Source organism: Amaranthus tricolor, chromosome 5, assembly GCF_026212465.1.
Source record: "Amaranthus tricolor cultivar Red isolate AtriRed21 chromosome 5, ASM2621246v1, whole genome shotgun sequence".
NCBI classification, from domain to species: Eukaryota; Viridiplantae; Streptophyta; class Magnoliopsida; order Caryophyllales; family Amaranthaceae; genus Amaranthus; species Amaranthus tricolor.
The window spans coordinates 28,401,879-28,416,338 of record NC_080051.1 but is presented as its reverse complement, the minus strand read 5'-3'; the positions used below and the strand labels follow the sequence as shown (position 1 = coordinate 28,416,338).

The window sequence follows — 14,460 nt, the reverse complement described above, 5'->3', positions numbered from 1 at the left end:
CATGTGACCTTCCCATGCATTAATACTACTAATGTGCTTTCAATGCTCCTTCAATTCTCCCAAATGAATGTTGTCAGATTACCCTCTAAACTTATTAATTCCTTCCAAATTAGCATTAAATTAATCTTCCCAGATAATTTTCTATCATAATTGCTTCTGACTAATAGTTTACATATATAGAATTGTATAATATAAATACAGAAAAATGCACAAAATCGATTTACACTACTCAAACTACTTGACAAGCAAGCTACTCTGATTCAAGATTTAATGTAGTTATTTTCTTTGGTCTAAATTCTACTCTGGTTTACAATCATCAAAATGGTAGTTATAATTATTATGTTATGGTAATAATCACATTGTAGAAGAGGGAAGTATGCACATAAATCAAGCACAAACTTCCTCACTTCACGAAAAATATGCTCGCGTCAAGCAAACAATTTACAACCTGACGTGCAACCCTTTTTTGCACGAGGGACATCGAACAAGCACGACTCTGGAAGACCTCTTGCTTAAGCAACTCGGAAGAAACATCAAAATTTTGAACGACAGAGAAAAATATAACTTAGAAAATTAAGCGGTCGAGTAACAAAAAGCTATCGTGCTGTAGGCCTAGCAATGGACTCGTCTATGGACAAATAACTATCAGTCAGGCCTAAGTCCAAGGAGCCCGTGTTGATGGAGGAATGCAAGGAGTGTCTGGAGATGTCATCGGAGTTTCCTTCTCTAGCTGCTTGAGCTACCTTTTCGATCATGATAGCGTCTTGGATCTCTTTGAGCACATCAGATATTGAGGGTCTCATATAGCCATGTGCTTGGACGCACATCAAAGCCTTTTCGGCTATCTTCCACATTGATTGTACGTCAAATTCGTCTCGCAGTGATCGATCAATTATGCCTTGAATGTCTCCACTCTCAATGTGTAGCTTCGCCTAAAGGATGATACAATATTAAGAATGATGACGGATCATGATCATAAGCAATGAAATCACTTTGATTTGTTATTCGTAATAGAAAACGAACTTGTAAACTAGACAGTTTAATGAAAGTAAGCAAAACGTGAGGGGTTTAATAGACCAAAGAATGAGCCAAATCATACAACATCTGAAAACTGTTGGAAAAATAACCCACATGTGATCCCACATCGAATAATTAGAGAGAGGTTGACTAACTTATAACCTTGATGGACTACTCCTATAAACAATTGGTTTTAAGATGGAACCTCATTGGTTTATGTGCAACCAACTTTCCTCTTGAGCGGGTCTTGTTTACAAGCCCAAAATTATCAAAAACTAAATCAGAGTATCAAACATAGCTTTCAGATAAGCATATTGTAAATGAGACTATTGTAATTACCATGCCACCAGATCGACGGTTAAACCATTCTATATATAGTGTCAAAATTACACAGTCCAAAACCAGATCCAAAAAGGTAAATGAAACATTTCCGGACTTACCCATTGAACTATGTTCCGGCAGTTAACACCAAAGCTTTCATTAGATATGGCTTCCTGCCCAGATATTAGCTCCAGTAAAATGACACCAAAACTATAGACGTCACTTTTATCGGTCAACTGCTGGGAGATGTAATATCTGCAGATTATCATACCAGAAATTATGGGCTGGCATGCATTTAGGGGTGGAGCAAAGATTTTGGAGGATCTATTTATTTTTCGATGTCTTTCAAAATGGGGACCTTCATTATATCAAAAGAATAAACTTTTTTCCACCATAAAAATAATTTAAAACAAAATGTATTGTAACAGTATATTCTAAATATACTTCAAATATAAAAAAGTTCACAAACAAATTACTTAAAATGTGTTGCTCAATTGCGAGCCTGAAAAGCACCATTTAATATTTGAGACCCCTTATTTATTAGGGCCCTAGGTGGTCGCCTACCTAGAATTGCCTCAGAACCGGCCTTGCATGTATTACTATATTTCTTGAGGGTATGAGGTTGGACATACTTGGTACAATTCAAAAAAAAGAGTAGAGAACAAATCTTACATCTTATCTTGGTGCAATTATAAAAGGCTACAGCTTTCTACATCCCTATGTTTGAATGGTTGAACTACCAACCCACAATCTTTGTCCAAATGTAAAGTCTTTTCTTCTATAGAGAGACGGAACATATAGCAAGGTACTTATAAATAAAAAGATACTACGCTTAACCATGGAAATTGTGTCGTGCTGGGCTACCACGTGTCGTGCTAGTTGTGCCTCGTGCCAAATCGTACCATGCCAAGTTGTATCGTGAACAGTGTCGTGTTATGATTGGTCACCCAGAATGAGGTCTAACCATGGAAATTATGTTGTCATGGGTCACTCATGTGTCGTTCCTATCGTGCCTCGTGCCAAGTCAAAAAGTGTCGTGTCATGTCGTGCTGTGCAAATTTTCTATACTAAGCAATCAACATATGCTGATAAGAGTAACATTGTTCTCATAAAAAGGATTAAACACCAACAATAATCTTACTCGGGATCGAGATATCCAACAGTGCCCCTGACAATGCTTGATACATGTGAAGCTCCTTCTACTGCAAGTTTCGAGAGACCAAAATCCGAAACTTTAGCCCGCATATTTTTGTCCAATAATATGTTACTCGTTTTTAAATCTCGATGTATGATTGCCGACACACAGCCTGTGTGAAGATATTCAATTCCTGATACACAAATCAAGAATAAACATCAGTTACAACCCACCATTGCATGAATCACCATTCACAATCAGTTGTAGAACATACTCATACAGGAATCTACATACCTCTTGCTGTATCTTCAGCAATTTCAAGGCGTTGGATCCAACTTATACCCCGTTTTCGTGTTGAATGGCCTAACAAACAAAAGCATGTGAGGGAAACAAAAGTTTATGTTGTTTAAACCCAAATTAGTTATGGGATCAATTACCATAAAGATGCTCTTTGAGAGTTCCATTGTGCATGAACTCGTAGACCAGGATGTTTCGGTCATCTTCTTGGCAGTACCCAAGAAATTGCACCAGATTTCGGTGGTGCATCCTTGAGAGGAGAGTAACCTGGCTCACATTTCAATTACCAACTCATACTTATTAGCCGAAGAATATTCAAGTACAAACCTATCATGCTAGATATCATAAAAGGTAAAACAATAAAAACAGGCGGCTAGCGGCTTGCCTTTTCCAAATATTAACATTGATCTATTTCTATTAAGTAAAGCAATCTTTTCACCAAGGCCCAATTTTCATTAAAAGCTTAACCTCTCCCCATCAAAAATCGTGCTTGAACATCGATTGATCTTCTCGCATTTCTTTCTCACATTTTTTTCTCCCTATCCCGTTTCCCCTCAATAGTAGTGTTAGAAATGTCCAGCACAATGTCACATGACTCGCTAATCTTCTCGCAAATCACTAACCGCAAAAGGCGAATTATGGTCAGTTTTGGGCTTTTTTTGGTCATTTTGAGCGAATCGCGAATTCAAAAGCGAATTAACTAGCGAATTATGTAACACACTCAAGCATCCCCTAAGTAGAACAAGTTATATTGCATAAAGTACCTCATTTGAGAATTCTCGTTTTCCCTGGAAGGAGTTACTAGTGAGAACTTTGACAGCAATTTCTCTTCCATCTTTTAATTTACCGTAGTACACCACACCATAACCTCCAGAACCTATTTTCTTCTCAAAATCTTTTGTAGCTTCTTTCAGTTCTGAGAACGTAAAGCAATGAGCGGCTTCTGTTGAATTGCTTTCCAAGGAAGAGGGTAACTTTTGAGGCGGCCGGAAATTCGGAAGGTCGGCTGAAACTCAAAAGTGAATAGGAAGAAAAGTCATAAAGCTACATGCATTTCACAGAAAATGAGAAAAGGAGAAAAAAGTATTTGTAAAATCAAACCTTGGTCAGTATATCTTTTCTTATGATTCTTCCTTTTGCACAAGAAATAACAAAACATGATAGTTGCTATGAGAAGCACTACTGCACCAAGGGATGAACCGACAATTGTACCAGTACGACTACTTCCACCGTTCCCTTCACGAAGATCAACATTTCCAGAAAAGCTAAAATTACCCAAAAAGAAGAAACTATGACAAATTAGCACATGAAGGAATTGTTACGTCTTAACATGTAGAACACTAGACCTATTTGTTATATTACAACTTACAAAGCAACAAGAACTCTCAAGGCAAGAGATCATTCATAAAGACGCCTGATCTTGCTATAAAAAGGCGAAGCTAACAGTTGCTATTTAGTAAACAAGTTCATATCCAAGCTAAGGAAGGCTATCCTGTGCTGCTTGACTGTCAATATTAGTAGTTCATAGCATTTTGAGACATCAAAATCATATTCCCAAGATAAGAACTTTATTCTTAATTCTATTAAGATAGTCTTTTGATTCAAATTCGGCAGAAGTTACTTTGCAATATTCTGATTTTGAGCGGGTGGGTATTGGGTGGGACGGGTGGGTATGGGGCGGGTAAGACATCATACCCCCACCTACCCACTACCATATACCCACCAAATTCATACCCATACCCATACCCATACCCATACCCATCCCAACTAGGATGGATGCGGTACAAAATCCGTATAGTTTTACCTGTCAGTCATCCGTATTCGCAAGATTCTGATTCAACCACATATTTCAATTATATGGTAGTATCAGCATATAGCAAGATTCAATTGACTAGATTTTGAGAGAGAACTTGCACAAAGAGAAGACACTACATACTTTGTAAAGATGTTTTTACCAAGGTCCGATGGCCATTTTCCCGATAACTTATTATTTTGTAAGAATCTGCACCAATAAGGTTCGTTCATTAGTGAAACCCAACAATTTGTGTATAAAAGAACTTTCTAATGACGAATTCGTACAATTATAATTAGACATCTAAGCCAGGAACATACAATTCACTTAAGTTCTGCAGCTGACCCAAGGATGATGGAACTGGACCTGTTAACTGGTTGTTCTCCAAATGGCTACATACACAATAACACAAGTAAAAACTCACATTAAATATTTTAAAAAATAAAAACAAAAGGTAAATATACATTATTTTCAAGCTTGGGCAGCCGCTAAAATCAGGAATCGGTCCAGTCAGTGAATTCCCATCGAGCCATCTGCAGTCGGTAACAGAAGAATAATCAATAAGTTGCAAACTCTAATCACAAAACACGACTTTTGCTTCATAATTTAGAAATGATGTGAATAATAAATCTTACAATTCAATCAAACCACTTAAGTTTGTGAGTTCTGAAGGGATATCTCCAGTTAAATGTTTATTCGACAAATGACTGCAACAAAAAATATGTTTCCATCACAAAATAGAATTTAAATTAAAGACAAAGTTCACAACGACGGCTTTTATAACAATTTTTCGGAAAACTCGTCTTATAAAACAAGATAGTACAACTTTTATTAGAAATCCCATAAGAAAAAGTTCACCACCTACATTGCGGTTACGAGTGGCTGAGGATCAGAGCTGCAGTTCAACCATGACCATGGTACTGGCAGGCATGGATCACCACCTTCTTGAGCCCAATCAGCCGATAAGTAATGTGAAATCAGCATAGTTATAGTAGATCCTGTAACCCCCATTCAGGTCTATATCAAATATACAGCTTTGAGCTATCTAAATAATTAGTCTAATATAAGAGCCTAAGTAGAGAACACAACACCGAATATTATATTTCATACTGAAAAAAGTTCTACAATCAGAGTCAACAATATTCCATTACCCCAATGTCATTATGTGGTTCCCACCTAAGCGGGGTTTTGGAGATCAGATGTATGCAACCTTCACTTATTAGTGATAACAAAGAGGTCGAATTTGATCGGCCCTTGATAGCAAATATCATTTGCAGCTTCACATAAGTATACGTGATTTAATGAGTCATCTTAATATAGTCCACTATAATTTGAAACCAAAGAACTATATATCGTTGACCCATCGAAATAAGGGACATAATCACGGACACCTAGTGAAAGAACAAATTAACCAGATTCGAAAACACCACATGCCTTCTTTAAGGACAAACAACACCATATCTTCACTTACCATCTGCAGATCCGCCAATTTTCTTTACATACTTGTTGATCTCCATAGCGTTCACAAGAGGCCCCATGGTGGAATCAGAGGTCTGGACAAACTCAAAAGACAACACAAATGGAAGGGTCAAGTTCTGGAACCCGGGCTCATAGAGACGGTCCTTTCCTTGAGCATTTTCAAGGATATTGACAACTGCTTTGGAAACCAAAGGCGCACCAGGAAGCTCGAGCTTGAATTTCCTTACATCATTAGGACCTAAGTCTTCTATTTCTGCAAAGTATGAGAAAGCCCACCCGCCACCCGGAAATCCATCTAAATTCAAACGGTATGACAATGTTCCGTTTCTTCCAACTACAGCAGTTTGCATCACTTTCTGCGGTGGTTGATCATCTCTGCTAACACCAATTGGTCTATTTGTCGAGATTTTCTCAGTGCCAGCAGCAACATCAACTAGATAATTTGGTTTCCTCAAAGAATCAGATTCCCACAATCTATCATATGGATCATCAGGATACCTGGAAAAAAAATCATATTCTTCCAGGAATGATAAACTAAAATTTCAAAACCAAAAAAGTCAAAACTTTCTGAACAAAGTCCGATAAAACAATGAACTTATCCTTTATCCGATTTTCAATAAAACAAAACTCATAAACCTAATAACACTGATAGGAAGTAGTACTCCAACTTTCCAAATACGAAACACTTAACTTCAGCCATTTCATCTACTTCCCTCATTGTCACATTATTCACTAATCTTATCGCAAATAGCGAATTACAAAGGTAAATTATGGTCGGTTTTGGGCTATTTTGGGTCATTTTGAGCGAATGGCGAATTCAAAAAGCAAATTAACTTGCGAATTATGTAACACTGACTCCCCTTGGCAAATTTCAACTAACATGAAAAAACAAATGCAACCAAAGAATTATTGATTATCCAAAGATTTATAGTTCTTTTGTTTTGGATTCTTATTGACTATATTCATCAAATCATGAGCACTTCTTGTTTATGTGAAGTTGTAGATGTATGCTAACAGGGTCAAACAGAAACAATCTCTTTGTTATAACTAACAAGGGTAAGGCCGCATACATCCGACCCCCATAGCCTGCCTTAAAAGCAGGAGCCACTAGCATTGGAATAATGGGAAAAAAAAAAAAAGAACATGACGTTGTGTTGTTGAATTTGTCCTAATTAACGTCTATAGATATTCAAAATCAAATCAAAGAAGTATGATTGAGAACAACACAGCTTGTGCAATATGCCAATGTCGTGTGTTAACTTGTAATCACATGGAAAAGTTAAGCATATACCTCACAGGATCAGCACTGTCAGCTCCAAAATTAATTCTTGCGGATACACTCATGTAGTATTGATTTTCGAAATCTGTAATATACATTGAACCATTGAATTGTCGAAGCTCAAGGGTAGAGATGAAGGGCTGTCCTGTTTTAGCATTTGATAGGCACACGCTAATAGTCGGCTCGGCAGCAAGAAATATCATTTCAATCACCTCTACAGTGGTAGCATCTGAGATCACAATGGTAGACCAAGGAGTTGCCCCCATTGAAACATCAAACTTCGGATATACATTGTTGTTGTCAAAGTTTCCGTATAAAAATGTCGCTCTCACCAGATATCTAGTCCTGCTTGTAACATTAAGGGTGTAGCAGTACTTTCCGTTATCATTTGGGAAGTATCTTAATGACATATACTGTTGTCGGGTTTCATTAGGGATAGATATAGTAGCAATCTTCCCAAATCTAAATTGGTCATCGGGAACCCATTGAATGCCAAGCTCATCGGTATGATTAGTTGTACCTCCACAATCCACACTCACAAAACCTGCATTTATTTGTAACTCTCAGAGAAGGTAAACACAGACAATGGCTGGGATTTGGGAATGTTCCACATTAAATGAGTGTCATACAAGTTTGGAAATAGAAACTAAGATTGAGATCATTTTTTACATCCTTTCGTCATACACCTGCGAGAAAGGCCTAGAAGAGCTCTGGTATACCGTAAAACGATAACATGACAACGACCAGTCATAATCAACAAACCAGTATTTAGCACAAGTCAAGGTCCAAGAGAGGAAGAGGATAGCGGACATATCATACCCATGCCCCATGCCCCCCAAGGAGAGGACAAGGAGAAATGCGCGCACTTAATTTATCCCCAAAAGGATAGGTTCCTACTTACTAGTACTTTTTTAGTACTTGGCTAGCCTTGATGGGTATAAACAGTAAAATAGACCTTTCATCATTCAAGTTAGCTCATCTCACGATTCGGGTCAAAGAGAGGGACACCCAACATAACCAAAACCAAGCCACATTTTATCAGTGTGTCCGATACCATGTCACTCGACTCAGACACCAGACTCCTAACAAAAATTGAGCAACAAAGGATCAAAATTTGACTAGATAAACACCCTTTTTGGTCCTCTATATACCAAAAAGTAAGGGTTGGTGCAAGAATAAACCCCCAAAAGAAGAAAACTCTGCACAAAGAACATCATGAACACCTGATCACTAAAAACTTATAATTCAATACAAAGAATACATTCAAGCATTCTAATTAGAGGTGGGATCATATAACCATACCCATTTGTTGCTCTCAAGACCAAAAATTTAAAAAAAAAAAAAATCAGCAAAAAATAAACCTAGCAAATACTTCTATCATTTTACAACTGAAACATTCATTCATTTCGTAGTCAATAAAGCAATGTTATGAATCACTTAACCCAGAAAAATCAGAACCTTTAAACAATCAGAAAATTAAAAACCACAAAAATAGGAAAATTCATCAAAAAGAAAATAATGAATTGAGGGGTATACCTGGAATTTGGGCACCTGTAAAACAGATAAAGGACAGTAAAAAATAGAAGAAAAACATAAACCCAACAATCCAATTCTCCATTTTGGAGTCTCTATCTTCTGGTTGGGGAAGAAACTAGATTGGAATACCAAATCAAAGAGTAAAAAGCAGAAAAGTGTTAAAGACAGAACAATGCAAACCAAAAAGTTTACATTTTTAATCATTAGTACAATTAAAAAACAAAAAAAACCCAAAAGGAAAAAAGTAAAATAATTCAGATTAAAAAGAAAAAGGTGAAGAAAGGAAAGTGGGTTTTTATGGTGTATGTGGGGTTTAATCTTTACAGCACAAATACAAAATTCATAAACCATATTCATAATGATCCTTTTGAAATTCCTTTTTTATTATAAGGGAAGATAACTTTTTGAGAAAATAAAAATAATTTGTAAAAGAGCAAGAGAGGAAGAGTATAATTATGTAACTAACTAACCCAATTAATAAGTATCATAAAAACATCCTCCACTGTCGAGTGCTGACTCAATTCAAAAGTAACGAACCAAATACCATTCACAAACAACCACGGTCGTAGCCTCGTAGTTTTCATTTTCTTCCTACGGTCCCACCTGGTCAATAATTCCATAATGGTCCCTTTAGTTTGGAAGAATTTCAATATGATAAGGTGTTAGTACGGTTATTTGTTAAGTTAATAGTTTTGCTATTTAATTTATTTTTTTGTCTTTTTGTGGTTATTTACAAATTACGGTGATTGATTAGGAATTTTTATATCAATACTTATAGAGTATATACCATATTTAATTTATTGATGTTGATTGTTGAACAAAATATCTCAAGCTCTCAACATCAAAATTGTTTGAATTTACTTAGATTGTGTTTGGAAACAAATATTTCATTTTAAATTATAGATTTTAGTTGTGAATACATTAATGTAACATTTAAAAATGACAAGGTTTGGGGGTTATTTTTAAATCTTTATTTTTAACCACTTTTAAAATATAGGTGAATTTGACCTAAATTCAAATTTAAAATTTTTTTATTTGTCAAATGGTAAATTTGAGTTGAATCTTTATTTTCAAACATAACATTAGGGTGTTTGGAAAATGGTTGATTAGCTAGCAACTCATTTGAACTTGCTGTTTATGGTAGCTTGTTGAAACTAATTTGTTTATTTGAATAAGTTATTTCAACTAACTAATTTTTAAACTTTAACTACTCAATTTTTTATTTGTACTAAAATTGTCCTATTAGCAATTTTATCAAACACTCTTTTAGTTTAGCTTTGTTTAAGCAATTAGTAGCATCGACATTTTTATTAGTTTTTAATCATATTTTCTTTATTTTATTTTATTGGTTTCACTTTAATTAAAAGTTTAGGATTTTTTTTTTTTTTTAAAAGGTAACCAACAACTTAAAAAACAGATGAAGTATTCAATTATATTCTTCTTTCAAAACAAAAGAAAAACCAACATCATTTTGAAAATAAGCAAACTTTTAAGAAAAAAGAAGGTAATTTATTTGTCAAAAGTAGTTCAACATGGGTTTCTATGTAAAAAGCAAAAATATTATTGGTGTAATTACATATACTAATGTTTTATATATAAAATGTTATACCATTATAAATTCATATGTTATGTTTTTAAAGCAAAAAGAAAAATCATTTTATAATGAAAACCACGGTGACTTAAGCAAAATGAAGAGGTTAACCGCTAATTTAGTTGATTTTTAACTTGTTGATCTATTTTTATTTTTAATTAATAGCTAAAATTTAATTTTATCAAATAATGTTCTTAAATATTACTTCTTTTCATTTAAACTCAAAAGTTATTCGTCAAACATATTTTTTTATTATTTGACTAAAAGCCAAAAGACAATAAACTAACATTAAATAATCATTTGTAAAACGCATTAGAACATCTTTCCAATTTTTGCTTAAGTAGTGTCCTAAACCCCTAATAAATTCACAATCTATATAGACTTCAGCATCACAAATTCTTGTAAGAGACGGTTTCTCTGAAACTATTCATAGTTTGATTAGCCGATTTAATTATTATCTTTTAATAATTCTCGTTGCTCTTGCCTTATCCTACTAAATAGAAGTATAATATATCCTATATATTCTTTTTAATAAGAAAAAGGATGAAACGGCGTCGTTGTAATATGTAAAATTGGAAAGTTCATGATCCCTCCATGTTGTTCTAAAAACTTCCTTTAACAAATTCCTGTTGCCAATTATATATGATATGATGACTGATCCATCTGAAATTGGGCATTTTGAATTCACTCTCTATAAATTATATCCAGTGCTGTTCCATCATCTGATTTCTCCAAACATTTCCATTACTTATTTTCTGAATCCATTTCATCTCTGAAAATTTCTGTTAAGGTAAATTATTTGCTATTATATATAAGATGATGATTGATTTTGGTTGTAGAAACTATTAAAAGTGATAATTATATTTGATTGATGTTTGTTTGTAGGAGATTAAGATTCAAAAATGTTAAAGAATTATCCAAATGTAAGCAAGGAATACCAACAAGCAGTGGAGAAATGTAGGAGAAAGCTTCGAGCTCTTATCCAAGAAAAACAATGTGCTCCTATTATTCTTCGTTTGGCGTAACTATTCCTTTTCTTTCTCTTCGTTTTTATGGAATCTATATTCAAACTATTATAAAACTGGTCAAATGAATTTTTGGTTTTAGCTTAAAAGCCGATCATATTAAAAATCATTATCATATATCAAAAAACTAGGTCAAAATGTTAGCCAAATTAGTTTGCAATTGAAATTATTAGATGTAGTCTGCTAAATTGAAGTGTAGAAAAACAAAAAAATAAGAAACTATAAATAAAAAGTACTAGCGTCCATACAAATATAGAATGTAGGGGACAAAAGGAGTATGTAAGTATTCCTTCACCTATAGGAGTAAGTGAAGATTTAGCAAACTAAAATTAGAAGGTTTGAGACTAATATAATGTTGTAGTGCATTTTAAGGACCTTGCTCAAAAGTTGATATTTGTTTATCAATGAGATTTATCGATCAATTTGGATTCTATCTTTTTCTATTGATTCTTTTTCTATTCATAAATATGAATCCATTGAATAGTTATTGCTATTTGATTTTGGATTATTATGATTGTGTAATATTGGTTGATTAAATTATTTGTATTTTTCATGTATCCAAAGTTATAGATGGTATTTTGTATCAAGTATAACCAGTCACTTTGTTATTATAGAGTGAGATGTTGTTCTTATAGAGTATGATTGAGTACATTCAAACCTTCAAACCTTGTATATTCGAGAGTCATTTAATAACGTTGGAGTAATAGAATGTAGTCGTACGAAAAATAATCTAGACGGATAAATATAGTATTGAACAATGACAAATGTTAGACTCAATATAGTTTTAATTAAAAATGTCCAAAATAGTTTTAAGGATTTAATATTTACCCGATCTTATAATCAAATCCGACTTTGACTCGGCTTCAAAATTAATACAAAACTATGTAAAAATCAATGTGGATTGTGGACACGAGACTAGATTTTAAACTTACCCGATCACTCTAATAAACACCTCTAGTTTAAATCTCATACGTAGTATGAGCTAAGAAACACAATAGTCTCGATTGATGGTTGGTGCAATTGTAGATGGCATGCAGCAGGGACATATGACATGCATTCAAAAACAGGAGGGCCATTTGGGACAATAAAGAACCAACAAGAGCTAGCTCATTCTGCCAATAACGGTCTGGATATTGCTGTCAGACTTCTGGAGCCTATCAAACAGCAATTCCCTATTTTAAGCTATGCGGACTTCTACCAGGTTTTCTACTTATCTGTTTCATCAACATTTCGCCTTCTTCGATTTCATGATCGACAAATTGTGGCTGTTTTCTTGAGTTGTCGTGCCTATTTGTTTCTGTCCTGAAGCTGGCTGGAGTTGTTGCAGTGGAAATCACAGGAGGGCCTGAGATCCCTTTTCACCCTGGGAGACCTGTAAGTGTACTGGGCGGAGCAAAACTACACTATAACTTTTACGCCCTTTTTATTCTACATTTTTTTTGAAAATACATGATGTAGAAGTAAAATTTCAACACCTCCAATATTCATGATAATAATATGATGAATAAAATTCAGGACAAAACTGAATCACCACCGGAGGGCCGTTTGCCAGATGCACAGAAAGGTTAGTATGTGAAAGGTTTTGCGAGTTACAATTTGTATTAGTATTCTCTTGTTTGAGACTAATCGTATTCCGTGTTGGTAATGAATTATTGATGCTAGGTGCTGATCATTTGAGGGAAGTATTCTATCGGATGGGTCTGTCCGATAAGGATATTGTCGCTCTATCTGGTGGTCACACTTTGGTAATATACACCGAAATAATCGTATGCACCCTTCATTAATCGATGCTTGCGACTAAAGTTTCCTGAATTTGTGATGATTTCACAGGGGAGGTGTCATAAGGAGAGATCGGGTTTTGAAGGAGCTTGGACGTCTAATCCTCTAATCTTCGACAACTCCTATTTCAAGTACATATACTTCCCTTTTTATCAGTGCACATTTAATGAAACAATGCAGTCTCAGTCTTAGCCTGATGATAAATGTTGTCTAATATCTTGACAGGGAGCTCCTCAGTGGAGAAAAGGAAGGTCTAATTCAGCTGCCATCGGACAAAGCACTCCTTGACGATCCATCATTCCGTCCCTATGTTGAAAAATACGCGCAAGTAGTTTATTGATCAATTCATTCATAAAATTTCCCCTTCTGTTCTAAGACTGCTATTTGCAAAGCTGTCGTAAATTTGCTTTATCGTTTGTAGGACGAGGATGCCTTCTTTGCTGACTATGTCGAAGCCCATCTCAAGCTTTCCGAGCTTGGGTGAGTATGCCTTTTTGAATCGATTTTCTGACTTTCTGATTTTCAGCTATAGCTTAACTTCATTATTTTCAGATTCGCGGATGAGGTGTGACGACAAAGATGAACTCAAACTCTTACTCCGGTTTATTGTATGAGCCGGTTCATTGCTACTGCCTTCAAGTAAATCTTAAAGAATAATCAATGTAGAAGTATTTCAATGTGGTGTATAATATGTAAAGTTTGTGTTTGAGTCTTGAATTTTGATTGCATTGCTAATAGCATCATTGTGTATCATTTTGGGACATTAATCTTGTGTTTGCAAACAATAAATATGGTTGTGTGTTTGTGTCATATTCATGTTTTGTATTTAAGTCTGTTGCAATCTTGAGTTAGCTTGGATTCAAGTCCATCTTTATTTCAGAATGAAAATTTTAATTGCAATTGTGAGCTAGCTTGGATTCAAGTCTAGCTTTCTTCTTTTTTCAAAATGAAAATTATAAATATTTTCTCGTCCAAATAAAGGTTTGGCAATTATAAATATCCAATCAACTCGAGTAATTAAAATCCAAATCAATATTTTTGGTGTTAAGTTGTTAACTTATACAATTAGCTACTGTTTTATTTGACTTAATTTGTCTCAATTTTCATTTTAATTTGTTCTAATAAATTTATTTTATTTTTATTTTTAGATATAATCCCACCACTTTTATTTTCTTTTTATATCTACTATATTATACCTAATTTTTTTTA

The 14,460-nt window shown here is 34.5% G+C and overlaps 2 protein-coding genes across 4 annotated transcripts; one reads left to right on the top strand and one right to left on the bottom strand.

Moving 5' to 3' along the window:
• Window positions 1-134: 134 nt before the first annotated feature.
• Window positions 135-9,335, bottom strand: LOC130812820 (probable LRR receptor-like serine/threonine-protein kinase At1g67720). Of its 2 annotated transcripts, XM_057678434.1 has the most exons (15): window positions 8,857-9,334; window positions 7,333-7,864; window positions 6,034-6,539; window positions 5,428-5,560; window positions 5,198-5,269; window positions 5,027-5,095; window positions 4,883-4,954; window positions 4,707-4,772; window positions 3,872-4,035; window positions 3,535-3,776; window positions 2,911-3,037; window positions 2,768-2,836; window positions 2,480-2,666; window positions 1,458-1,593; window positions 135-932 (listed from the first exon to the last, which is right to left on the bottom strand). In XM_057678434.1, exons 1-15 carry the CDS (start codon window positions 8,936-8,938, stop codon window positions 597-599), a joined length of 2,793 nt encoding a protein of 930 aa, XP_057534417.1. In that variant the 5' UTR covers window positions 8,939-9,334; the 3' UTR covers window positions 135-596. The 2 variants fall into 2 exon arrangements, with proteins under 2 accessions (XP_057534417.1, XP_057534416.1); XM_057678433.1 differs by having other exon boundaries at window positions 4,883-5,095; window positions 8,857-9,335.
• Window positions 9,336-11,001: 1,666 nt separating this feature from the next.
• LOC130812706 (L-ascorbate peroxidase 2, cytosolic) lies at window positions 11,002-14,092 on the top strand. 2 transcript variants are annotated; one of them, XM_057678273.1, is made up of 10 exons: window positions 11,002-11,237; window positions 11,333-11,468; window positions 12,499-12,673; window positions 12,781-12,846; window positions 12,988-13,036; window positions 13,135-13,217; window positions 13,303-13,382; window positions 13,477-13,579; window positions 13,673-13,731; window positions 13,804-14,092. In XM_057678273.1, the coding sequence occupies exons 2-10, from the start codon at window positions 11,350-11,352 to the stop codon at window positions 13,820-13,822; spliced, it is 753 nt and encodes a 250-aa protein (XP_057534256.1). In that variant the 5' UTR covers window positions 11,002-11,237; window positions 11,333-11,349; the 3' UTR covers window positions 13,823-14,092. The 2 variants fall into 2 exon arrangements, with proteins under 2 accessions (XP_057534256.1, XP_057534255.1); XM_057678272.1 differs by having other exon boundaries at window positions 11,080-11,237; window positions 13,477-13,575.
• The last annotated feature ends 368 nt before the right edge of the window (window positions 14,093-14,460 follow it).